This window comes from Apiotrichum porosum (genome assembly GCF_003942205.1).
Source record: "Apiotrichum porosum strain DSM 27194 chromosome Unknown scaffold_2, whole genome shotgun sequence".
NCBI classification, from domain to species: domain Eukaryota; kingdom Fungi; phylum Basidiomycota; class Tremellomycetes; order Trichosporonales; family Trichosporonaceae; genus Apiotrichum; species Apiotrichum porosum.
The window spans coordinates 1,044,429-1,069,974 of NW_021167109.1; the positions used below are offsets into that span (position 1 = coordinate 1,044,429).

Sequence of the window (25,546 nt, forward strand, 5' to 3'; positions counted from 1 at the left end):
GAAAGGGAAGGCGCGTCGTAGGGGAGAGGCAGCGTGTGCGGAAGCAAATGTCTCAGGCTCATTAATTTCCGATGCGCGGGGACGACGGACCGAGGCAACTGTGCAACTGGCACGACTTGACGCGACTTGACGTCAACGCCGCGTGTGGGCTCGAGCTCGCGCGCCTGGTAATAATCGTCGATATCGTCGGCCTCCTCTGGCACTCTCCGTCGACCCCTATACACCCACCCACCCACAACCCCCATGTCCTTCCATCCCGTCTCGGCGTCAGACCGCTACAATGGCTCTGACATTGCCCACCGTGAAAAGATCCTGGTCACCGGCGGACGAAAGTACGTCTCCCACCACACTGGTACACTGGTATACACTGGTGTGTGACGTAAGGCTCACAGAAAACAGGTCTGGAAAGTCATCTTGCATCAAGTCTGTTTTCCAAAACCTCCCTGTCAAGGATGTCACATACATTGGCATCACCAAAAAGGTGGAAAAGATAGACTACGAGTGAGTGTCTCTTCAACCCCAGTCCGAGACTCCGAGACCGGCAGCAGCTAAAGCTTCCCAGCACCATCGTGCCGTTGCAGATCTATGACACCCCGGCCAGTCTGTGAGTGATTCCCTTTTGCCTACACTGACGGGTGCAGGGACCTCGACCAGCTTGACGTTCCCCTTTCTGCCTTTTCCACCTTGGTGTACGTTGTAGACATGCAAGTGAGTAGGCCTCGGCACCGCATGGTCGCTTTATACTAACGTTTTCGCAGCAAGAAGACACGTACCACGAAGCAGTTCGCCAGGCGGCTCACATCATCTTGCGAGGATACTTTGCCAACCCTGCCATGAACTTCTTTGTGTTTATCCACAAGGCCGAGTCCCTTTCCGAGGACTACAGAGATGGTGAGGGAGATCACTGTTGCGCCGACTAACATGTGTAGAGAACTACAGTGAAATCCAACGTGCGTTAACCGACGAGTTGGACGACTTTCACTACATGAGCTTGCAAGATTACACAACACTCGACTTGTGCGACCGCGAAACGACCATTAGCATCTTCAACCACCTCACATCGGAGATCAAGTATGACATGACAAGCGTACACGACGTCTCTTTGCGGGACGCATGGGGCAAGGTTGTCCAAGGAATCATGGAGATGCTTCCCGCCGTCGAGGCTCTCCTGTTAAACTTTACAGAGACCTCGGGCATGGACAACTCGTATCTGTTTGACCTTCGATCCCGGGTCGTGCTTGCCACGGACAACCGTCACCGCAACGAAGCAACAATGGAACAGGTTGTTGATTACCTGTCCACTTTCCTGCAGTTTCGCGAATTCTACAAGGTGTTGCGGTCGCCCCCCGCGTTGCAGTCCCCCGACACGGAAGTAGTCGGCAAGGATGAGGACGCTTCAGTCGACAAGGATGAGGACGCTTCCGAGCCCCGGCAATGGTGGGAGGGCGAGGACACCGACGAGGCTTGGATGACCCATTCGATACAGTTGATGCCCAAGTGCACGATTACGTTGTGGCAATTCACTCCTCAGCTGGCACTCGTGGCTCTCCTCCACACGGACACTTGGAACGCACGGAGGGGCATGATCGAGTACAACCTCACGTTCCTTCGGCAAGGAGTGAGGCGCATCTTGATAGAGGCAGAGTTGTAGATCGGATAGGTTTCATGCATCACACGTTTGGGGTCACCATGTACCATGTTGTCTCGGGCTTTGACGGGAGCAAATGGCCACCCACTCATTGAGGGCAAGCCGAGCGCGTCGCCTCGCCGCCCGGCCGCGCCGTTGAATCCACTGCGCGCGTCACCACTGTTGCAACCAACTAGCCTGCTTGCAACCATTGATCAACCGACACCACATACTCACACCCTCACAGGCTATGGCACTGTCACAGACCGTAGTTGCAGAGGACGAGGTGGAATCGTTTCTGGCCTCCCTCCGTGCCGGAGGTAAGTAAACAACAAAGCCAACAAGGTCCACGTTCCTCTCACGCTCACACTCGACCTCAGATGTCGACAAGAAGGTCAACCTGATCCAGCTCTGGGGCCTCAAGCTGGAAACGGTCTCCATCCTTCCTGAGAGAACTATCGACGCCGTCACACTCTTGGTCGCACCATTTCTACGTTCACCAGCTCATCTCCTGGTCACCTCTTCCCTCTCCTTCCTTCCCGTGTTCATTCCGCTCATCCCGACCACTTCCTCGCCGCCCCACCTGCGCCTTGCATTGCACCAGTTTCTTCCCAGCCTTCTTGAGCGTGTCAATGATCCAAAGGACAAGGTCCATGAACCCGCTGGAGACTCGATTGCCCTGCTGGGACGCAAGTGTTATGCCACCGAAAGCCAACCTCCGTCTGGTCCATCATCGAGCAAGGGCAAGGACAAGGACAGCGTGGCAGGTGTTTGGGAACACGCTGTCAAGGAGACGCTGGCTGGGCGCGGCGCCCGTGCCAAGATTGTCATCCTCAAGATGCTCCTTACCATGAGGGCCGACAAGTCTACCAAGTTGCCACTCAAGCCGTGGCTGCCCGCGCTGGTCAGCCTTTTGGAGGACAGTGATGGTGGAGTGCGCGATCAGGCGAGAGAGGTAAGTTTCCACCCTAAACATCGTCCTGGTTGCTTACTTTTGCAGACTGTCGTGGCCCTTTTGTCGCCCCCATCAACCCCACCTGCTGCCCGCTCCGAGCTCAAAAAGCTCATGTTGCAGCGCAATGTCCGCAAGTCCATCGCAGATGGAATCATTCAGCGTGTTCTCGGAGGCACAACAACGTCAAAGACTAGCACTCCAGATGCATCCCAGGCCGAAGGAACACAGTCACGAGAGTCTGCGCCGCAGTCCAATGCTGCCACTCCAGAGGACATACCCAAGGTTTACGTGAGTTTTACCTGCCAAAATCACTGCTGAACCCCAGATTGCGAATGCCAAGGATCTGGAGAATGAGTTCAAGGCCATGGTGCCGCACTTTGAGGTACGTAGATGTTAGCTACCACCATGCTGACATCTGCAGGGCAAGGAGACGGAGCACAATTGGGGACCGCGAGAGAACGCTGTGGTCCGTATTCGAGGCATGCTGCGAGGCGGAGTCTTCGAGCAGCAGCCAGATTCCTTCGTGCAAGGTCTCAAGCACGGTGTCTTGGACGGCATTATTAAGACTGTGAGCCACCATCTCGTTGGGGTATATGCTGACAGTTAGCTTATGAGTCTGCGCACGACAGTGGCCCAGCATGCGTGCTCGCTCGTCCTAGAGCTGGCCGAGGATTTGGGACCTTCGTTTGACCCCTCGGTTGAACAACTCCTCCCCACCCTTGCCAAGATGTCGTAGGTTACTGATCCTTGATCTGCTCCTGACATTACATTACAGTGGCTTCACGAAGCGTATCATTGCCGAAAAATCGCAGAGGGGCGTCACGGCAATCATTACGTATTCGACCACTCCGCCCCGTATTTTGATCTCTCATATCACCGCCGCTCTCCAGGAGAAGAGCGTCCAATCACGCCAATACGGCACGAGTCACCTTAAAACCTTCCTCGACACCCAAGCTAGCAAGCACACGTCAGCGGTCGAGTCGACCCCAGGCGCTGTTGACCAACTGGAACAGTCGCTGAAGCGCTGTCTCGCAGATACCAACCCCCAAGTCCGTGAAACTGCTCGTGCCGCCTTCTGGAGCTTTCACAATGCCTGGCCACGACAAGGCGCTGCTATGCTGGACAGTCTGGACGGGACAGCGAGAAAGCAACTCGAAAAGGCGAATCCCGCTGTTGGAGATGCCGCTGCCGCTGCTGTTGTCAAGACCACTCCTTCCAAGCCGCGAGCAAGTTCAGCAATGAGTGCCATCCTGGCAGCAAAGCGCGCAAAGGCCGCCGAGTTGGCTGCCGAAAGGAAGCATAGCGCGCCGTCACCTGCCAATGTCCCTCTTCCCGAGACGCCTGCTCCTGGACTGCGAGTGCAGCCGACTTTCGAACCTGATGTGGTACCTGCTGTTTGGACTCCCGCGGGGCCAACTCAAGAGGAGACAGTGGCGCCTTCGGAAGTTGACGTCGGGTCACAGCGCCCACACACCCCCGTCTCGACTTCTGGGCCCACCAACGGCCGACCCAGGTCGCAGATTCCTACTCCCAAGAGTGCCAAGAACTCCCCCAGCGGCCCAAAGATGTCACATATTCCCGTGTCGTCGAGCCCCAAGAGCCCAAAGGCCTACCCGACCAGTCTTGGAAACAAGGACGGCTCTCCTTCACTGGCCGACAGGAAGGCTCCCAGTCTTACTGCTCTACCCAAGGTGTCGCCTTTGAATGACCGCAAGGCTTCGGAAAGGAAGACCCACGTTTCGCGCACATCGTCATCTGCTCTCCCTCGACCGCCAAATGCTCGATCTGCCGAGTCGTCTAGTGCGTCAACCAGGTCAACGTCGCCCAGCCTTGCCCGAAGCATGTCTCGCAGCCCGCCGTCGCTCCTAGAGTCGATGCAGTCTCTCCGCCAGGCGGGTGTTCGGGCCAGCGCTCCATCCAGTGAGGCATCGGCAGCAGTCCGCACGCCATTGCAAAACTCGGCCTACCTGCCGAGGACTCCTCGAGGCAACGAGCCGCGCATCGTCTCGCCAAGCCTCCACAGTCTCACCACCCCTGATGCCCACCGTCTGTCGCCTCAGGACGGTCGTCGCGGATCTGGACCTTACATGACACCACCGTCGCGGAACGCCTTCTTTGATCAGTCGCCCATTGACCCAGAGGATGAGGCACGTCGGGCCCAAGTTGCGCAGGGCTTGTCTGCTGCCCAGCAACTACTCGACTTTGATGACGACCAACAACCGCTGTCCGTTGACCCGATTACGCCTGTTCGTGCTCCACCTCGTTCAGGACCAGGCCTATTGCAGCGCCCGCAGTTTAATGGGTCTGGTGGTCGTCGTCCGTCCTGGGAGGACTCCCCAAGGGCCATGACCCCACGCCTGTTGGAAAAGCTGCACAGTCGCGCATACGAGCGTAGCTGGTGGAACCAGCGTCTTAACCGTGAGTTATTATCAAGGAGAAATGCCGCTGACCATTCCAGTCATCGAACAGGCCAGTCCTCTCAAGAGCGAGACGGGCAATGCAGCACCTTGTGTTCAGGAGGACGTTACCGGTCTTCTTTCCAACACGCCGACCCTCAAAAACCTGCAAAAGCTCACCCTGTTTTCGACCAACAACGCCCTACCGCTAGACATGGAAGACGCGGATCGGAATGAGATTGTTCAGCGCCGTGCAATGTGGGAGGAAGGTGCCCTTTTTGACCGGATGTTTGACGGCTTGATGGTCTTTCTGGACCCCAAGCAGCCGGCTGGCCTCCTGGAGCAGGCTGTGGTGCTCCTGTGGGAGATGGTGCAGAACCAGTGGTGTCTCTGCGAGACCCGCGAGGACGCCTTGCTGGATGCCGTCTTCAAACTGCGGTCGTCGACCAACCCCGTGATCCTCGAGTCTACCAACTCGCTCGTATCGCTCCTGACCGAGGTGTGCGATCCTCCGTTCCTTTTATCACTCCTGCATTCAGCATTGGACCGCTTTTTGGCCGCCCACATTTCCGAGGTCAACAAGGTTGGCGAAAATGAAGTGCACGGCGAGCGGGCTATCGCAGCAGGCTACAACTTTGGCCTCAACGCCATGGGCATGTGCATAATCCACCTGCCCAAGGAGGTCGTCGAGCTCGAGGCGAAGCGCTTGGAGAAGCAAGTCATGGCAGTAAGTCGTCGGCAATCAAGTTTCAAGGGCTTTGGTGGCTGACTAGATTAGGCCCTGGCACTCACGTCGACCGATGGCGTAGCTGCGCGTCAGGCCGCCCACCGCCTCATCTTGGCGGTCCAGTGCATGCTCAGTAACGATGTGCACACCCTCGCACTGTTCCCTCGCCTCAATGCTGGGCAGCGCAGCTTTGTCACCTACCTCATGCAGCAGAACGGCGTCATGGGCAAGCCTCCTGTTGACTCTGAAGAGGACGCTACGCGCCGCCGCTCGGTGCTGGACGAGCTTGTTGGAGGGCTCGCCAAGGGCGCCCGCGTGAGGAAGTGACCGTAACGCAGTGACGTCTTGCAGTTCATTCCACTACTATTATTCATGTACCCACGGAGCTCTCTCCTCCAAGTTGAACTTGCGCGCGCGTCAAAGCCTCGGCCAACTGACTCACTTCGGGCATCGCTGAGGGGGAACAACAGAGGGGGACGGTGCAGTAGTAGCTTAGGAGGAACTATCGGAAAACCGGCGACCACTGCGGTGACTATCAGGGAAAGCTCTCGGTGAGTGACCCTTTTTCTGTTGTGCGATCACGCACGCGCGTTTGGCCGGCACCTCGTGGGCTGGGGCTGGAGGGATTACGTACGTGCGTCCCCCCCCACCCGAGCCCGCAGGCGGTGACTTGCACCCACACATGGTCCGCACTCTCGGACGTACACTGTCCCAGAGCGGCCAAAGATTCTCAGTATCTGATAAGCAATTCGCACTTTTCCCTGGGGACCTCTGTCACTAACCGAGCAAATCCACACCGGTGGCCGAGGTGAGAGCGCCACTTCACCCCGGGCCGCAGCAACACTCTCTATATACGTCGACAGCCTGGCCCACTGACTGACCCTTCACATCCCCCCCCCCCCCCCCCCCCACCCCCCGCCCTACCTAGTCTCTTTCACCTTCGGCAAACACAAACACATTCGTACCCCACCATGGTTACCACTCTTCGCAATGTTGTCGTCGTTGGCGGCTCGTACGTTGGCATCGTGAGTTGACGCCCCACACTTTTAGTCGCTAACAAGTACCAGAGTGCCGCCCAGCAGCTCGCGTCCGTCCTCCCCGTGACCCACCGCGTGCTCCTTGTCGAACCCCACAGCCACTTCCACCACCTCTTCGCCTTCGTAAGCCACCTCATTGGTCTTAGAGAGCAAGGCTAACTTTTTTGCAGCCCCGTTTCGCGATTGTTGCCGGTCACGAGCACAAGGCGTTCATCCCCTACACGGGTATCTGGAAGGACGTTCCGGACCCGTCAATCCACGCCGTTGTTCGCGCCAAGGTGCTTGACGTGCAGCCTAACCGTGTTGTCCTTGACCGCCAGTGGGAGGGCAGCACTGAGATTCCCTTCGACTTTGTGACGTTTGCCACGGGCACCCGCCTCACTGCTCCTGGCACGATGGAGAGCGACGACAAAGCCCCGTCGATTGCATACTTTCAGGACTACCAGGCAAAGGTTGCTGCTGCCAAGTCGATTGTCATCATTGGCGGTGGCGCCGTGGGCGTCCAGATGGCGACCGACTTGCGCGAGCTCCACCCGGACAAGAAGGTTACCCTCGTCCAGAGCCGTGACCGCCTGATGCCCCGCTTCCACTCGCAGTTCCACGACATTATCGCCGAGCGCTTCAGTGAGCTTGGTGTCGACCTGGTGCTGAACAACCGTGTCGTCATCCCTGACGGTGGCTTCCCCGAGGACGGCCGCACCTTCAATGTCCAGCTCAAGGATGGCTCGGAGATTGAGACCCAGCTCGTCATCCGCGCCACTGGCCAGACCCCCAACAACCAGCTGCTCGCCAAGCTGCCCGCTTCGAGCCCCGACTCGATTATCAACCCGGACAACGGCTTTATCCGCGTCAAGCCCACCATGCAGTTCCTCGACCCCCAGTACCCCAACATGTTCGCTGTGGGTGACATTGCGGACACTGGCGCCCACAAGGCTGCCCGTCCCGGTGCTGGCCAGGCCGCCGTGGTTGCCAAGAACATTGCCGCTATTATCGCCGGCCTCCAGCCCACGGACAAGATTGAGATCAACCCGGCCGGTATCCACATGACACTTGGAATGGTGAGTGCAAGAGCCACACTGCTTGCTTGGCCTCGGTGCCGACGATTGTTGACATTGTACATAGGTCAAGAACATTGTCTTCCGCAACCCCGGTCAGGAGGACGGTGCTGAGCCCAGCTACTTCTGGCGCGATGAGTGAGTCTTTGATTTTTCATTTGGAGTTGGGTGTGTGTGTGTTGGGCTGGTTGGGGTCTGGTCGGCTGGTCCGTCGGTGGTCGGGACTTCGGAACGATCGCGGAAAGCGGGTCGCCTGCGTCATGTGGGGTTTTCGGATGTGTGGACATCTGATGCCCACATGATCGGTTGCCACCGCCGTACCACCGAGCGCGCGAACGGGCTCTTGTGTACCTGCCTGTGTGTCTTGTGTGTGTCTTGCCTGTATTGCCTGTCTTACAGCCATGACGCGTCGTACCACGCGCAGGGAACAGGGTACGCATGACGCAGAGAACAGTCGTCTGACCTCTCACTCCGGCCGGCCCGGACGTCCACCTGTTCCAAGCAGATTGTCGGTGAACAAGCATGCCTGGTAGCAGCACTGCTATGGGCCAGGAGGTGACATGCGCGGGCCGTACAGATGTGCATGCTCCCTGTGTGTCGCCCTGCTGGACGCGACGCGTTCCCTGCAGACTGCGCCACACTGGCACTGTCGGTTGCCCTTTGGTTGAGGTTTTGGGAGACTTGGGTTTCCGGGTGGATGGAAAGGTTGTGCATCCCTCTCCCGGGTACTCGCGTTCCGTGCTGTAATATTTTCTTTGTTTCTTCTATCCCTCCCCCCCCCGTGTGCCTTTTCAGGCGTGTATGGTGACTGACCCGACAACAGTGGCAAGAAGGACATGGGCATCAACGGCGTGTGGGGCCGTCGCGGCGTCACTGTCACTCGCGAAGACGACTACAAGCTCTAAGGAGCAGGAAAACGAAGGAAACACGGTGGCAACCTCTGCTGTGTGGTAGGGCCAAAAAGGGTTTGGTGTTGTGGTCCTTCCTTGCGCGCAAACCAGCTTCGATTGCAACAGAAACAGACCACACTCTGCCGCGCGCTGTGTACAGTAGTAGTGGCAGGGAGAGCCCCCCGTCCCCCCTGCAGGTACTGCACTCGCTCGCAGCGGGCAAAGGGGCAAACCTCTTCAAACATTGTCCATTTTGTACATTTTGTGGTAGCCAGCGAGCAGTGTTACTGGCCGACGACACCAAAGGCCTGGGACATGTGCACGCCACCAGGAGAACGCCTGGTGCCATGGGAGTGGGAAATATGAGGCTTGTAGGGAGGGAGGGTAGAGACGATGCAAGTGTATTGAAAAAAGAGTGGGTTTCTTCTTTCGTGGCCAGCCGGGGCGATGCAGGTAAATTATGTTGTGTACAGCATGCAGCATGCAGCATGACGACGACGGGTTGGTGTTAATTCCTTTGAGTGTGCGCAGTAAAGGATGTGTCCGCACTGCCATGAGGAGAGAGGAGGACGATGATGGGGATGATGGTGGTGATGATGATGAGGGGGCCGTAAAGCGGCCCTGGATTGGGGCGTGGGGAGAGAGATTCCCGGCCCGGTCCATTTGATCCCGCGGCCACCGGCGCCGTGCGCTTGTGCCCTGTGGGGTGTGCCGCAATGGCCCAGGCCTTTTGGGCCGTCTGTGTGTGTCGTTGCGCCAGTGTGCTCGTCGCTCGTCGCTTCCTTTTGGGTGTCTGTCGGTCGGTCGGTCGCACAAACTGCATCTTGTCCAGACACACCGTCTAGACACCACCACCACACATCCTCACCACCACCACCACCACCCACCCACTCACCCACTTGCAGCCGCACAGGCATTAAGAGGGCCCCCACCCCCCAACCCCCCCTCTTGCAATCTTGCGCGCGCGCGCTGGGAAACAACACACCCAACAAGCACTCCATCCCCCCCTCTCCCGGCTCCCCATCATCATGGCAGCCGCAACATCGGCGTCTACCCCGCCCACACCACCCACATCTCTCCCAGCATTCGCCCGCATCACATCAGCTTCCCTCCTCAGACGCAACGCGTCCAACTCGTCCTCGCGCTCAACAACAACGTCAGAGTCCACATCCTCCCTCGTCGCAGTCCCCATACGGCCGCCCCCAATCCAGACCCGCACAGCGGCCACCCCAGACGCACAGCTGTACGACACATCAGACCTCTCAGACTATGGAGGAGCAGCAGACCGCCACCCACAAACAGCGTACGGCGGCCGCGGGTTCATGCACAATGGACCCCGTATGTCAAGGCAGAGCACAATGCCCCCAGCCATCGTCGCTACGTCACCAGATGCAGTCGCCCCACCCCATCGCTCACCATCATTGCCACCCAACGCTTCCATCTCACCCACCACCCCGCGCGCGAGCCATCTCATTCTCCCAATGGACGGCCTTCCCTCGCATGCCCCCACCTCTGCCGGCCAGCTCCGCATGACCATCCAAAACGATCTGGACGCAGAACCTCGCCCAAGCTCCGCACCCTCGACCCCTACGGCTACTCGCACGACCAGAGCCCGCAGCGTCAATGACGTTGATCCGGCAGAACAGCGCGAGCGTCGCCAAAGTGGTCTGTCAACCCATTCAAATGGCTCGGCAACGTCAAGGCGCCCGCAACTCCGTGACTTTGTGCTCGGCGAAGAGCTCGGGCGAGGAAGCTACAGTACTGTGAGTATCAAAACAACCACCGGCCGACGCACGGGTGCGCAGTTTTTGCAAACAAACCGATGAAACGCTTGGCGTGACGGCCGTGTTGACACCTTGGTTCCCCAGGTCGTTGCTGCAACCCAGACAGCCATGCCCCGCATTCCCTACGACGTTGCCATCAAGATCATGAACCAGATGCACCTGATCCAGGAGAAAAAGGCGAAATACGCACATATCGAACGCGACGCTCTCATTCGACTGGCACAGCCCAGGCCATCCGGTTCACCGACGTTGCGTGTTGGCCACCGCCGTGGCATGTCTAGCTCGTCGTCTGGCGGAGGGGCGGCAGCCGTTCGCAAGTCCAACCAGGCGTTTTCAGCCCGCCGCGACAGCAACAGCAGCAACCCCCCGCCTAGTGGCGGCCTGAGGGAACGGCAGCTCAGCGCGAGCGATGGATATTCACCGCGAACGTCCACAGCCCCGCTTTCGCCCTTGATGGCAACAAGCCGCCGACTCCAGGCCAGCGACTCGCAGGAGATCCTTGACGAGCGCAGCGGGACACCAGGACTCTCGAGCAGGCCTCCGTCTCCCGTCCAAGAAGAGTCGCACGATGGCCACCTTGCTGATCAAGGGAGCGGCTCCGAACCCGACCATCTCCACCCGACCATTTCGTCGTCATCGTCTTTTCCCGATGCCCAGCGCCCGCGCACCCCACGGAAGCGCAGACAGTCGCTCGCCCAATCTGAGCGCAGCACGAGGTCGTCCGCTGGTACGGTCAGCGGACCGGCCCCGACGTTTGGCCACCCAGGCGTCATTCACCTGTACTGCACCTTTGCCGACAAGACGAGCGTCTACTATGTTCTCGAATGTGCCCACAACGGCGAACTCGCTGCTGTCATTCGCAAATTTGGGTCACTTGACCTCGAGTCTGTGCGCTACTATGCTGCCCAGCTCATCGACACCATCGAGTACATTCATGAGCGCGAGATTATCCACCGTGACCTCAAGCCCGAGAACATTCTGCTTGACAAGGACATGCGTATCAAGGTGACCGACTTTGGTAGCGCCAAAATCATGGGCCGCAAGGAGGAGGCTGCCGAGACGTCAAAGCGCTCATTTGTCGGTTCTGCCGACTATGTCAGCCCCGAGGTTCTTCGCAACGAGCCTCCATCCACCGCGTCAGACATTTGGGCCTTTGGCGTCGTCCTCTACGACTTTATCACTGGGAAATCGCCATTCCGTAGCGCCACCGAGTTCCTTACCTTCCAAAAGGTTCTCCAGCGCGAGCTCGTCTTCCCCGAGGGCTTTGACCCGGAGGCACAGAGTCTTGTCGAGTTGCTCCTCGACCTCAACCCGGCCAAGCGCCCCACTGCCGCTCAGGTGAAGCAGCACCCCTTCTTTGCCAGCATCGACTGGTCGACCATCTGGACCATCCCCGCACCCACCGTGCGCACAGGTCTTGTCGCGCCTCAACAGTCAAGCGGCCCTATGCTCGACTCGAGTGTGTGGGCCGAGTTTGATGACCAGATATCGGACGCCGAGTTTGAGTCTCCAGATGAGCACGATGACCTTCGCTACGACCGCTACGCTGCCGCCGATGCGGTGGCTGCTGTGGACCGTCACTTTCCTGTGCGCCAGCAATCACTGTCGCCAGAATCGGACAGTCTCGACCCTCCCCGCCGCGCCTGGCTGGAGGGCGACGAAGAGCAAAGGCAGCCCAAGGTCCGTGGGTGGTCGACCAGTTCGAGTTCAAGTGGTGGCCGTCTGAGCGGTTGGCTCGAATCCATGGGTATCAACACTCCTCCTGGCAAGCGCGTCGATTCCAGCCGTGCAAGCCGCCACAGCGACCGCAGCGAAGACCGCGGGCGCCTCGATATTGACGGTTCGCGTAGCCCTCGCGTTCACTCGCGCGCCAACTCGCCTGATGCAGGCCGCTCGTTTGGTCTATCCGCCTCTGACAACAGCCGCTGGATGCCACTCATGGTTGCCAACGAGCGCATTATCCTTTCCACCCCTATCATGACCAAACCATCCAACAATGTCCCAGCATTCTTGCTGCCGGCCTCCAAGCGCCGCCAGCTCATTCTGACCGATCTTCCCCGTCTCCTCGAAGTCAAGGACGACCCCGAGAGCGGAGCACCCAAAGTCAAGCGCCAGTTTGGCTTTGTTCAGCACCAACGCAACGTTCCACCTGCGACTGTTCGCAGCGCCACCAGCATCCCCGGCGATGACGTCGGGCTCATGTATGTCCTGGAGGTGCAGGACAAGAGCAACAAGGCATTTGTGTTGCAGACTGTGAGTGAAAACTGAACCCACCGCACTGTCGCTGACATGAACCTCAGGCGACCCAAAGCTACACATTCCAGGCGGATACCCCCGACATTCGCGCCGCTTGGCTCAATGTGTTAAAGAAGGTGGTGTAGAATCAGCATACGCCCAACAACGAACGAACGCCCAACACAACGAGCATCCTTCATACACGTAACGGACCATTAATTTTCTCCAACGCCAACGCCCACGCACACTACCAGCTGTTGTACATACGGTATCTCTTTCATCACATCAAACTATAGTGCGCGCAATGCAAAACCACATTCTTTTTGAGTCTCCAGATCACAACAACAATCGACGAAAGCGCAGAGCGCGTGATTCACGTCGGTGGTTTGTTATTGCCAGGGCGGTATTCGCTGCGCCTGCCGTCGTTGCAGGAAAAGCCTCCATGGCGCTATCCGAGACAGATCGAGGGGATTGAGGGGCGGGTCGGGGCAGCAAAGGGTCACGGATCACGGAAAAGCGGGCATGTGGCGAAGAAGTCCTGATGGTGAGTGAGAGGCTAATCGCGGCACTGGTGTGCGGGGTGTGCCCGCGCAGGCTCGCACGCTGGCTGACGCTCGCTTGTCTGATGCCCGGGCAGCTGTATGCCACATGGTGGCTGGCCATGCCATATACCATGCCGAGCAACAGCAGGTCGCCAGGTTGAGCCAACTGAACCGGCACGTCAGCCGATCAGCCGGTGGCCCGGTGAGGATGGCGGCTCGCAGCCAAAGCCGCCAGTTGGCGTCGGTGTGCGGCACCACATGGGGGCCGCGACGTCCTTGCGCAAAACGCACAGGCATATACCCCGACCCGCCGCGAGCCGGGTCCCCTTGTTCTGAACGCGGCGCTAGCACACGATATAGGACGTTTGGATACATTGAAGAACGAGATCGAGTGAGGTCAATGATCTGACCTTTGCCCATCCCGTCATCCCAAACCACCATCAGCCAGACGCGAACACCACCTGCTCGCTACTCCTGCCACTCTCAAACACAGACGACGTTTGACCATTCAACAGTGTTTGCGCCACTCTGCCATTTAACTTGACCCAACATGGCCGCCGCCGTCGTCCTCCCACCACCACCATCACCCATGGCCTCTGCACCACCAACACTTCCTCCAACACACCCTCTTCCACCCGTCCCAACGCACCCTCTTCCTGTATCCACAAAGGCGAGGCCAAAGCAGCCCATGGTCCGTCCGGCGCCAAGGGGTCCGCCACCGCCAGTTCCTGCGCAAGTGGCGCCGTCAGCCCCACGCGCACTGATGCACGAGATGACGCGTGAGTGTCAAGGCTCTTCCAATATGTGCGGGGGAGACGTCGTTGGCTGTTGGCTGTTGGCATTGTTCGGCTGCTGCAGAACTGCGACCGAACAGAGACGCGCAGCCAGCACAAGCCTTCAAGCGCCCCAGCCTCTCGGCAAGCAACAGGCCTTTGTCCTTGTCCACCTCGTTTCTGATTTTTGGGGGTGTTCGCTGGCTGACATGCAGTGCGTGAGATTGACAACATTGTCGATGCACATGTGGATGACCGCCTCGATGTGCGGTTTGGGGACATGCTGGGGCAAGTCAACGACCGCGTCGATGTGCGGCTGGGGGACGTGCTGGGACATCATGTCAACGAACGCGTCGACGTGCGGGTTGGGGACATGCTGGAAGTCAAGGCGGACGACCTGCTCGACCACAAGCTTGACGATCGGTTAGAAGACAAGGTCGACGAGGTCCTCGAGCGCGCCCTGGACGAGAAGCTCGACTCGAGGCTGGTCCTCCTGCAACAGAGCGTCGACAGCGTCCACGGCACCGTGGAACGCGTCATGAGGGTCGCAAACACCGGGTTCAAGCACGTCAATGTGGAAGTGGCAGACGTGGGACATGCGGTGCATGGCTACGAAGCAAGGATAATGGTGCTCGAGCAAAAGGTCGAGGCACTGCAAGATGTGGACAAGCGGCTCAAGCAGATTGAGAAGCGTCTGTCGAAGGCTGAGGCGCGCGAGGGTTGTGCATGCGTTATCATGTGAGACGGCCCGTCAACAAACACCCACAGCCCGACCGACCAACCCTACACCCCGCACCATCCTCGCTGCGCACAGCAACATACGTGGGCCCAAGATGACTGTAGTGTGTGTAAGTCTGGTGACCAAGGAATGGGGTTGCATGCTAACGCGACGCAGACGCAGGAAAGCCCTACTGGGCCGTTGAATTGATATATGGTTCACCTGTGCTTTTCGGTGCACGCTCCACTTTTTCCGTCGCCACCAGTTTTCAACTAGTGCAGGGCTAGCAGGCGACAGGCAGTGCACTTGCTGCACAATGGTCATTTGGTGTAATTCAACACGTCGACATGGGGATTTCACGCGCTGCGCACTGCACGGACGGACGCACATACGGAAAGGAGAGACAGGACACTGGATCGGTTTGATAGTTACGGACAATATTGACGCTTTAGGCGTCGGCAGTGTGCAGTGAACAAGCGAGATGACGAGAGGGGAGATTGATATGCAACAGCCGAGGCTGTTATATGACACTCGACTGTCCTCCGAGATCTGGAGGATGGAATGAGAGGAGTGCAGGCAGCATGTGAGGATAGATGACACACATGCGTACATGGGAGCGCGCGTTGGAGAGCCAACTCGCCCAGAGGCCACAGGCAACAGGCCAGTTCCTGATCGACCGACCCCCACACCTCATCCACCCACCCCACAGCGACCATCTCGCTCCTGTGTCTTGCCCAGTTAGTCACCCACTCCCCCAACAGACGTGTCGAGCCACCTGAAGTGCATCAAACACGGGCTAATGGACAGTACTTACAGTACCTTGTGGCGCCCCGGGTAACGGTGCTGTGCCTCGTGGGGTTCGACACTCGTTCACAGCGATCCAGTGCAACCAGAGGAGCGGTAAATTTGTTCCAGCAAACCGTGACGCGTTTGTGCGTTGCGCCGTTTTCCGCTAGGAGCAGTCTAACAAGCTGACAACAACAACGATGCTCTAAAAAGGCGGACACCTTGCTGCTGCAGTAGACCATGGAGGCGGCGTTGTCCGCTTTTCACGGGCAGCGCATGTCGTCGTCCCAACCCTGAGAACGGACGAGGCCTAATACGAGTGGAGTGCGCGCTGAAGGTCAAAACAGGGTTGATGCGGCTTTGAGTCGTGGGCAGAGGGGACTGGCTTGGGAATGACACAAGACAGCCTCTTGAGGGAGACGTGTGGTATGGTGACAAGCGGTGACTCGCGAGGCTCATGGGATCATGGGGCTTTGTGTTGCCACATGCTGCCACAGGACCATCAACGTACGCGGGGCAAAGGTTTAGAGCTTTATGGGCGTCGTTGTAAGATTTAGAGAGCAATTGGCATGGTTGCACCTAAACTGCTGCTTGGCTTAGCAGAGGCCACCGTGGGAGCTAAATGTCGGCGAGGAATGTCAATCGGTGCAAACGACGCTGTGGGTGGCCATTGTCAGTGGGTGTCAGCTATAACAAACACGCTGAGTGTTGTGTTGTCATGTTCTGTTTAACATCTATACATGTTTCCGTACACCACTCCCCTCCCCTAAATGGGAGCAACAGCTTCCCTCTCAGCCCAAGAGGCAACATGCAACATGTGCAACATGTTCAACGAGCAGACACTGCAGAGGAGTGTTTTGTTGAGCCAAGGCCAATTTACGTAACGTGTTCGGCCCCTTGTATATCCGCGACAATGACACCAGCATTGCCAAGGGGTTTCAGCCCCACACACCCACACCCATCGGCCTGACGTACTCTGCCGTGCAGAGCAGCAACATTCTGTGAACACACAGCATCCCCATGGCCTCTTAACACACCTTACTCTCCTCTTCCTTTTGTTCAAACGCTCGGCGGTACCACACCCTTGTTGCGGACGTTTACGACGGGCCAACACAAAAGCCACAACAGACGGCCTCTGCACCTCCTCAGCCACCACCAAACGAGCCAGGGTAGTAACGGTTATGGCTGCTGCCGACGGCGCAGACCCCCCGACTAGCAGCGGGCTCCCTCTTTCTCTCCCTCTCCCTCTCCGCTTTGATGCCCAGGGCGAGCCACTCCGAACAGGCGTGAGCGGGCTGAGGGGCCTCGGCACGACGTGGCTGCGCAAGCTTGCCGCCGCCGCCCACTCGTCATCCCGCACATCGTCGGACATTTACAGCAATGCGGCCTTGGACATTGAGGCCAACGCAGACTCTGGTTGTCGTGCAACGCCAGGCCGTGAGCCGCTGTGGGAGCCAGACGGGCACTTTACCGCCTCAGCTGGACGTCGCTGGAGGCGTAAGGGACCAGAATGTGGGGTGGTGGTGGAAGAGGAACAACAGGAGCAGGATGCGGCCGGACCAGTGTCGTATGTGGCCGTCGACAACAGGTTGGACGACCCAATGCGCCACTTACGATACTCGCTCGACGAAAGACAACACGACCAAGAGGAGGTCACTGTACCACCGGACACGGACGTTGCAAGCGCGTACAGTACTGAGGCGGGCGGCAAGGCTCGACACAGTTTCAATCAAGGCGTATCTGGCCTCCTGTACACTTTGCTGTACCGCCGCGTATGGCTGCCACTGTGTAGCTTTTGGAACTCGAGCTTCCCGGATAAGGCCAAAGAGGATACCTTCCAACGGGAGGTGGGTTGACAGCTCTGGACCACGAGCTAACCCAGTAGCAATGGCGAGCCAACCGGACGAGTGCAATGTGGGCCGCCATTTACATGATCCTCGCTTGGGCTGTGTCATTCTCGGCCCTCAGCTGGCGCCCCGTATCAAAATTCCAGCAATGGGCAAGTTTGAGCTTGAGAGCTGCTTATGCTGACCTTGACAGACATTCATCGGCGTTGATGGATTCTTCTCGTTGCCTTTGCCCTTGTTCGTTTACCTTAGCGGACAAAGACGATTCCCCATCGTGTATCAGCTCTTCGTCGTTGGTGTTGCATGGGATTTGGGAGTGAGTCAAGCCGTCGATGGCATCCGTGACTGACACTCAGCTTTTTCAACTAATTGCCTTTGTAAGCTTGTGTAACATCGGTAGAAAGAAAAACTGACCAACATGTTCCAGTATAATTGCAAAGTGAGGCCTCCCTTCCACCCCTTTGCTCACCTCCTAGAGCCATGGCACCGCGTCTAGTTCCTGTGGCACGGAGACGTTGCTCTTCTTTTTCGCCTCGCTCTTTGCGTTCCCGACCATTGCACTGATCGGCCTGGGAATGAACCGGGTAGTCTACCTCATTACGACCATCGCATACTTCATCCTGGCGCTTGTGTTGCTCTATAGCGACTCCGTCCCGGACACCCCTAGGGGTCTAGCGTATAACATGGTTCTTTGTACGTCGAGTCTTGCCATGAGAACAAGAACCTCACACGCCGCCAGTCCTCCTGTTCCACATCTTCCTCACGGTCAACTCGTACCTCCGGGACCACTCAGACCGATTACTCTTCTCCCTCCGCTCCCAGCTGAAGGATCAGTACCGGGCGGTCCAGGGAGCACAGGTGATGGAACGCCGAGCAGAGGAGTCCAAGAAGCGTTTTGTCTCATACAGTGAGTCGGACGAGGACGATCAGAAACTCATCTCTCGCAGTCTTCCACGAGGTCCGCGTTCCGCTCAATGGCGCACTGCTATCATTCCAGAACCTCGACGAGGAGGGCGCGTTCCGCCACTTATCCGAGGACCAGCAAGACATGGTCCTCGGCCTGCACAGCACGCTGAACATGATGGAAAAGGTCTTGAATGATGTTCTTTCGTTCAACCGTATGGAATCCGGCAACCTCACACAGGCGCGCAAACCATTTGCTTTCCACAAGTACATCCAAATTGTGGCGTTCTCCCAGAAGCCCAAGTCTGACCAACTTGAGCTCAAACTCCACCTTGATCCCCGCGTTGACGAGGTCTGTGGTGGTATATTTATTGGAGACGAAATGCGGCTGCGTCAAATCGTTTCAAACCTCGTCTCGAACGCGATCAAGTTTACGGAGCGGGGGAGCATACATATCAGGACGGCACTTGTGTACCCGCGTCTCCCATCCGCGGCCGACTCGGACGCGACTGTCGGTAATGGTGAAAAGCCTGCCCCGTCCTCACTTGATTCGACGGCCAACGCCGAGCCGCCTGGGTGCAGCCCTGGCCTCAGCGACTCTCCTATGCTTGACCATATGGACAGCAAGCGTATGGACAGCAAGCGAAGTATTGCGCAGCAGGATTCCGTTGGACAGCAGCCATACACCACGGCTGTTATCCGAGTTGAGGTGGCAGACTCGGGCGTTGGGCTAACGTACGCCGACGTGAAAGATAACCGACTCTTCTCCCCATATGTTCAAACAGAAATTGGACGACGACAAGGGGGCAAGGGATCAGGACTGGGACTGGCGCTCGTCATGCAGATTGTCAAGCTCAGTGGCGGGCGACTTGGCGTTGAGAGCGAGCTGGGTAAAGGAAGCACGTTCTGGTGATTGTTTTGTTTTCATCCTCCTAACGACCCAGAGCTGACGACCAGGTTTGAAATTCCCTATGCGATTCCGTCGCCAAACACAACGCCCACCAGTCCGTCCGAGGCCAACTTCAGATTGCGTACCATGTCCGGTGAAGCTATTCGTCTTGGACGACGACGCAACTCAGCACCAGACATGGGCCCGACGACCCCGTTTGTTTGGAACACGAGCCTAGACTTGACACCGCGGCAGCCATCGCCGCCCTTGTCGCCTACCGTTGCACTGGTCCGTCGGCCAAGCGCTGTCCGATCAACCACAGATCCACCCCCCCTACCATCGCAGAACGATTCTACCACACCCTTGTCCACGCTCGTAGTCGACGACGATCCACTCACGCGGAAGCTCATGTCCCGTATGATCAAGCGTTTGGGCCACCAAGTCACAACCGCCGAGCACGGCAAGGACGCACTGGACCTCATCATGGAGTCCCACCGTAAGACTCCGGGAGCGGCGGTGTTTGACATTGTGTTCCTCGACAAGTGAGTATTGTTGGAAGGGATTACGCTAACGTTTGCTAGCCAAATGCCACAAATGTCAGGCGTGGAAGTGGCCCGTGAAGTGCGTGCGGTCAAGTGCGATTTGTTCATTGTTGGCTGTACGGGCAACGCGCTGCGCGAAGATCAAGATGAGTACCTGGCTGCCGGGGCGGATGTGATCATCACGAAGCCTATACATCAGGCCAGTATCGTGGCGAGGCTGGAGGAGGCGAGGGCGAGGAGGTCTGCGCGACCGGAATCTTGTTGAGGGACGTAGAGATCAGAGGCTAGTTATTACTGTATTTTCCTGTACTTTACACATGTGAGAGCGCACCAACATTGTCCTGTATGCTGTATCTAGACTGTTCAGGTCGTGCAGTGTGACTGAGAGCACAACAGACATTAACCAGTGAGTGCCACCCCCACGCCTTACTGACCCGGGACTTGCCGATCACTCCCAGGGTGGACCACCTCCACCCTGCAATCCAAAACACACATCCCTCACTTTCCGTCTACTCATCCATCCACCACCCGTCTACTCTCCATCCACCACCATGGCCGCTGCACAGCAACCAAGCGGATCTATCCCCATAATCACCACCACCGCACCCGCTACTGCATCGGGACCAGCACCGGCACCAGCAGAAACAGCACCAGCGCTCCCGCAGGGTACGTTCTCTTCCATCCTCCCGGCGGTCGAGGATGTCCTACAGCTCATTTATGGGTTGGCGGAAGGCGATGCTGCTGCCACGACGGACGCGATCGTTGCCAAGGTATGTATTGCGATGACCGTATGCCATGAGGGGAGGGGAGGCAAAGCGTGGGTCTTGGGATCACAGCTTGATGGAGCACTTCACCACCGGTTATCACTACCCCCACTCCGTCCTTCCCTCCCCCCGCACGTCTGAGCACTCTGCGATCTACAAGAGCTCACTCCATAGGCCAAGGAAGTCAACACCCAGCTTGCCAACATGAAGAAGGCGGCCAACGACCTGCCGGGTGGTCACCTCGGCGTCGACGGCGTCGTAGCTGTGACAAGGGTGCTCGAGGAGCAGATTGAGAGGAAGCAGTGAGTGTTGTTTTTGTGCTCCAATTCACTCGTGACTGCGCTGGTGGTGTCGCCGTGTGATGGCACTGTGCATACATTGAATGGGCGGCTTTTGAGTAAAGTAGCTGACCAACAAGCGCCGTCCTGCGAGCCTTTGGGGAGATGCCCACGCCGACCGCAGACGGAGGGCCACCAGAGGTAACGACCGCAAGTGCTACTGCAACGCCTGCCGTCCATCCTTGAGTTGTGTTCTCCGGGCGCTGCACATCACTGTAAAACTAGACCTAGATATGTACCAACAACTTGCTTTTTGCCGCAGGTTGCCGCAGGCGTTGCCGATCCACAACACTTTTCTTCTCCATCTTGCACACGTCGCTCCTCTCCTCCGTGCTCCTGCTCATTGTCCTCGCGCCAGTCGAATGAAGTGCATTCCATGGTGTGGTTCTATGAGCGGGGTCTTGCGATACAGTGGGGGAGTCAGAGGCCAAATGTCAATGCAGTCATGATGGTGACAAGATGACAATGTGTGTTGGGAAGGCGGTCTCAAGTTTATGCTGAGCGATCAAGATGCCATCGCCACTTAATCCTTCTGCTCCTCAGTCTCAACATCGACGACCTCGTCAGATTGGGGGCGGACGCGGTTAATGACATTGATGGTACCTGTCATCGTCAGCCCAACACCACGGAAGGAAGAAACGTCAGCTGCACTTACGGTGACGGAGGAGGGGACGGTCAGGGAGAGGCGAGCCGTCAGCAGCAGCGCCGCCTGAACGCATCTCAAGCTCGGCCTCGACGTAGACAGTAGAGCTGGGCGGCATTAGATTCGACCAGCAAACGAATATCCAAACCAGCAACTCACCCCTTGCCAATCTTGCCGAGGATCTTGTGCGAGGTCTCCGAGAAGGCAAACACAGTGTGCCACGAGGTGGGGGGTGGGAGGTGGTCTATTGGTTAGCCGACGCCTGATGCGATGTGCGTCCTCCACTCACTGCCCTGCTCGTCCTGGGTACCGGGTCCGACCATGGTGGCCACAGCGTAGGTGTAGTAAGGCTTGCCGGTGGTAGTCTATCGTTGTCAGTTTACATGTCTACATGTGTTGTTAGGGCATACCTCGCGCTGGACGGGGTCACCGCCAAGACGGCCGATGAGGGTGAGGCGGCTCATGTCCTGGGACACGGCACGCGAGGTGCTGAAGGACTGTGACGTCAGTAGGCGGATCACGATGGGCCCGCGTTGAAAGAGGCCTCAGAACTGGACGCTGTAGATATGTACGCGGATGCTCTGCTTCGCGATGGAGGAGCGGGCGGCGGCGAACATGGCTGTGGGGAAGAGGGATGACGGATGGAGATGGAGATGGAGAGGACGAGATGGAAAGACTGCCGTGTCTGTCAACAAGCTGCGGCGGCGCGGCGTGCGGGCTGCGCGCGTGCACGCGTCATGAACCGGCCACGTGGTCCTGAAACGCCGCAATTTCCCGGCCGGCGCGTTCATTGTTTTTGCCACCCAGCCGTCGTTGACGGTGGTTGACATCATCTCTGATCATCTCTGATCAGGACAACGAGGAAGCCAAAAGGGGCCAAGGAGGAGCATCTTGGATCTTGCAACTACACACCACACAATTCATCACTCTCCTCCTACACTGCTTCCTTTCACCACCTGGGCCCAACGGCCCCGCCCAGCCGCATGTATGTCTGCCCGGAGTGCCGGGAGGCAGGCGTTGCGCCCGAAGACGTAGACGGCAAGGTCCACGGCTCCCTCGTCGCATGCGGTTTCTGCGGTGCCGTCGACGAGCGTGCAACCTACAGCCGCAACACCATCGATGTGTCTCACACCTTTGGCACACTCATGAACGAGCACGGCACCTCCGACATTCAGTTCCGCGAGTACAACGAAAAGACACATGAAGTGAGTTGGCTGTGGCGCTGATGAGTTGAAACTGCTACTGACTGACCTTTACAGGAATTCATCAACCAGCTCCTCGACGTCTACCTCGTGGATCCGACATCCCGTCTCGTGGAGCGGTCGGCTGAGCACTTCAAGGCTGGAGCCAAGACCTGGTACAATCGCATGCGACACAAGGAGCAACGTGATCACGGCTACAAGCACGCGCCCACTCGCAACAGCGCCAAAAAGGTCAAGTTCCGGCTGGCTGTCGCCATCCAGTTTGCCATCCAAGAGAGCAACATCTTCGTGGTCAACAATCGCCTGGCCCATGTCAAGCCGCCTGATCCGTCGGCTGCATCGGCCTCCTCATCCCGTGGCGATGGCTCTGTCATGGCCCCATCCCTGGACTTTATCTTTGTGAGTGACTCGGTAGACCCTCCGCTGACGTATCCAGTCCCGTACCCAATCGCTTGGGCCTGACCACATTGGCTACCTCGATAGCATGGATGCTCTGCGCCGTATGCAGGTGCAATTCAAAAAGCTCCTCGTTCGCAACTGGTCAGCAGTCGACATTACAATGGCCAACTTTTACGCCCTCTCGCAGCGCGTGCAACTGCTCCTCAAGCTGCCACCTGATGTTCGTGTCCGCCACCTTCACATTCGTGACCTCAAGCCTACCGCATTGCGGAAGAAGAAGACAGTTGACACCGCTGGCGTGGACGACTTTGTCCTCGACTCCGAATCTTGGGCGTACATGTCCAAGGTAGACTGGAGTCAAGCCCTTGAAGTCGGTTACAACCTCTTCTGCGCTCAGCAGGTCGTCTGTCTCTGGGGCAACCTCTGTTCAGTCAACATTGCATCGGCGGTCTTTATCTGGGCTATTCAGGCAGTCGTCGGCACACCACTCCAGGCGATGGTTGGGTGGACCAGGGAGCTCACGCTTCCCTATGGCGGCAACATGGATAACTCTGTACGTCGAAGGAACGAACTCACAGACCAACTCATCGGTTGGTCTACGAGCTTCCCCGAGGCTGGCATCACTGTCCCCATACTCGCTGCTCCACGTAAAGGTACCATGGGTGACGGAATCACCGGGTATGCTAGCGACAAGCGTCGACCTATCCCAGAGGCAGTCATGTCTGTGGCTGCTGCCCCACTAGTGGCTGCAAACTGGCGCAAGATCATGTACACCCGCTTGAAGACGCGCACCATGGCCCTGCCTCTCGACACCGAGTTTACGATGGCCGCCAAGATTTTTGCTCGTGTCTACGATACCGACTTTAAGCTCAAGAAGGCAGCAGCCCAAAGCGCCAAAATGCGAGCACGGAAGACTGCGTCCGCCCCAGCATCACGCTTCGGCAGCAAGACCCCGTCTCGCTCGGGCTCTGCTGTTCCAGTGGACCGTTCCACCTCCCAGCCGCCATCTGCAGTGTCCAGCCAAGCACAGATGACGGCGCGCGGCACCACCCGTGAGGACATGTTGCGACGGATGAACGTCGCTAGCGCTGCGCGTGCCAAGTCACCCACGATCGAAGCCATGTTGGCCACTCGAGACGACTCGTCAGACGACGAAGTGGGTGGCGACTCGGACGACGATTCAATCCCACCGCCTCCAACTCGCGTCGCTGCTTGGATGGATTCAGATTCTGGCTTGGGCACATCTGAGGCTGGCAAGCCTGTCGCATTCGGCTTCAGCATTGGACCGGACGGATTCCGTGTGGCTACCAAGGAGTCGGACCCGCGTGTTACAGTGCCCGTTGGTGCTGCTCATGCTGTACCCAAGCGGCCAGGCGCTCCGGACTCGACTGGCATGCACGCTCGCAAGCGGTTTCGTCTGGAACCTCCTGTTCCAATGTCGCCTCCAGCAACCAGCCCATCGTCTCGAGCTCCCTCTCCCAGCTTGACTGCCTACACTGACGCCCCCTCGGCCAAATCGGCCCATCCATCCCCTTACCTGCCCCCACCCAGCCCCTCTCTTCGTGAGATCAGCATGTCGCCTGCCTTAACCGAGGCCACGGCTTCAGGAGCTGTACCTGTGGTGGAAACAGAGGCAACTCGTCACATTGGCCTTCTCCTTCGCGAGCGTGAACAGTACGCTTTCTTCCATCCGCGTTATGAAGCTCGGAAGGGGAGGATTTCTCCCGTTGCAGTACAGAACGCCATGAACGCCTGGGTTACCGATTCCAAGGCCAAAGGCATCATCCCTGCAAGTATCACGCGCGACTACCTCTTCAGCCTTGGTATCCGGGGCGACCCACGCAAGCAGGACTTGGGGCCATTCATCCGCGCTCATGCCGAGGAGTGGTCGCCGGTCGAGAGCCTGCTCAGGCTGGGTATCAAGCCGCTCGAGTTTCCGCCCCACCTCGTGGTCCACTCGGTCATCGATCTCCAACGCCAGCTCGGTCGCTCCTCACACTGGGAGGACAAACTGGCACCCATCGGGGCAGCACTGGACGATACCCAGCTCGACGCAGAGCTCGACATCCTGTTCGCCCAGGGTGACGAGAAGTGGGCAGAACTTCTGTGCACTCCCGCAGAGGTGAAGAAGAAGGAACGTATGTACCGCCAGCAAGGAGTCTGGGATCACCCTCGCGATGTCCCCGAGGGCCCAAAGGGAGCTCTCACAACGCCCAAGGAGCCTAAGAGTGGTGGAGCCGTTGGCGGGTCGGCACTCGCGACGAAGGCACGGGGAAGCACGCGTATCAACTACGATGCACTCCAGCGTCTGTGCTATGGCCAAGACGAGGAGGATGAGGGGGTTGAGGAGGCAGGTGGTAATGACCAAGATTACCGTGAAATCCGAGGCGTTGTGCAAGAGACGCTGTGGGACGCGATCGGGAACGACGCTGCGGCGAGCGACGACGACGACGAGGACCAGGAGGACGATTGAATGTGGGCCCACCGCCATGAC

The 25,546-nt window shown here is 58.1% G+C and overlaps 9 protein-coding genes across 9 annotated transcripts; 8 read left to right on the forward strand and 1 right to left on the reverse strand.

Annotated features, from left to right (window-relative positions):
- Window positions 1–243: 243 nt before the first annotated feature.
- Window positions 244–1,651, forward strand: EHS24_004415 (uncharacterized protein; the record flags this gene model as incomplete). The annotated part of the gene is made up of 6 exons (XM_028619997.1): window positions 244–332; window positions 400–501; window positions 563–604; window positions 642–708; window positions 759–891; window positions 930–1,651. 6 exons carry the CDS (start codon window positions 244–246, stop codon window positions 1,649–1,651), a joined length of 1,155 nt encoding a protein of 384 aa, XP_028478969.1.
- A 226-nt stretch (window positions 1,652–1,877) lies between these two features.
- Window positions 1,878–6,032, forward strand: STU1 (suppressor of tub2 mutation; the record flags this gene model as incomplete). Its single annotated transcript, XM_028619998.1, has 9 exons — window positions 1,878–1,947; window positions 2,008–2,582; window positions 2,628–2,870; window positions 2,908–2,964; window positions 3,004–3,150; window positions 3,220–3,314; window positions 3,358–5,000; window positions 5,041–5,705; window positions 5,757–6,032. 9 exons carry the CDS (start codon window positions 1,878–1,880, stop codon window positions 6,030–6,032), a joined length of 3,771 nt encoding a protein of 1,256 aa, XP_028478970.1.
- A 644-nt stretch (window positions 6,033–6,676) lies between these two features.
- On the forward strand, window positions 6,677–8,702 carry EHS24_004417 (uncharacterized protein; the record flags this gene model as incomplete). The annotated part of the gene is made up of 5 exons (XM_028619999.1): window positions 6,677–6,730; window positions 6,773–6,865; window positions 6,913–7,800; window positions 7,865–7,935; window positions 8,621–8,702. 5 exons carry the CDS (start codon window positions 6,677–6,679, stop codon window positions 8,700–8,702), a joined length of 1,188 nt encoding a protein of 395 aa, XP_028478971.1.
- Window positions 8,703–9,715: 1,013 nt separating this feature from the next.
- On the forward strand, window positions 9,716–12,852 carry PKH3 (pkb-activating kinase-like protein; the record flags this gene model as incomplete). Its single annotated transcript, XM_028620000.1, has 3 exons — window positions 9,716–10,450; window positions 10,556–12,724; window positions 12,772–12,852. 3 exons carry the CDS (start codon window positions 9,716–9,718, stop codon window positions 12,850–12,852), a joined length of 2,985 nt encoding a protein of 994 aa, XP_028478972.1.
- Window positions 12,853–13,798: 946 nt separating this feature from the next.
- EHS24_004419 (uncharacterized protein) lies at window positions 13,799–14,763 on the forward strand (the record flags this gene model as incomplete). The annotated part of the gene is made up of 2 exons (XM_028620001.1): window positions 13,799–14,027; window positions 14,237–14,763. The coding sequence occupies 2 exons, from the start codon at window positions 13,799–13,801 to the stop codon at window positions 14,761–14,763; spliced, it is 756 nt and encodes a 251-aa protein (XP_028478973.1).
- A 1,943-nt stretch (window positions 14,764–16,706) lies between these two features.
- On the forward strand, window positions 16,707–19,971 carry CNHHK7_1 (HisKA; the record flags this gene model as incomplete). Its single annotated transcript, XM_028620002.1, has 10 exons — window positions 16,707–17,372; window positions 17,411–17,503; window positions 17,566–17,688; window positions 17,729–17,749; window positions 17,800–17,811; window positions 17,849–18,065; window positions 18,112–18,279; window positions 18,320–19,184; window positions 19,233–19,706; window positions 19,746–19,971. The coding sequence occupies 10 exons, from the start codon at window positions 16,707–16,709 to the stop codon at window positions 19,969–19,971; spliced, it is 2,865 nt and encodes a 954-aa protein (XP_028478974.1).
- A 286-nt stretch (window positions 19,972–20,257) lies between these two features.
- Window positions 20,258–20,994, forward strand: EHS24_004421 (uncharacterized protein; the record flags this gene model as incomplete). The annotated part of the gene is made up of 3 exons (XM_028620003.1): window positions 20,258–20,476; window positions 20,645–20,772; window positions 20,889–20,994. 3 exons carry the CDS (start codon window positions 20,258–20,260, stop codon window positions 20,992–20,994), a joined length of 453 nt encoding a protein of 150 aa, XP_028478975.1.
- A 337-nt stretch (window positions 20,995–21,331) lies between these two features.
- EHS24_004422 (uncharacterized protein) lies at window positions 21,332–22,068 on the reverse strand (the record flags this gene model as incomplete). Its single annotated transcript, XM_028620004.1, has 6 exons — window positions 21,332–21,411; window positions 21,464–21,558; window positions 21,611–21,695; window positions 21,741–21,816; window positions 21,862–21,948; window positions 22,024–22,068. 6 exons carry the CDS (start codon window positions 22,066–22,068, stop codon window positions 21,332–21,334), a joined length of 468 nt encoding a protein of 155 aa, XP_028478976.1.
- Window positions 22,069–22,434: 366 nt separating this feature from the next.
- EHS24_004423 (uncharacterized protein) lies at window positions 22,435–25,525 on the forward strand (the record flags this gene model as incomplete). Its single annotated transcript, XM_028620005.1, has 3 exons — window positions 22,435–22,656; window positions 22,711–23,052; window positions 23,090–25,525. The coding sequence occupies 3 exons, from the start codon at window positions 22,435–22,437 to the stop codon at window positions 25,523–25,525; spliced, it is 3,000 nt and encodes a 999-aa protein (XP_028478977.1).
- Between the last annotated feature and the right edge of the window lie 21 nt (window positions 25,526–25,546).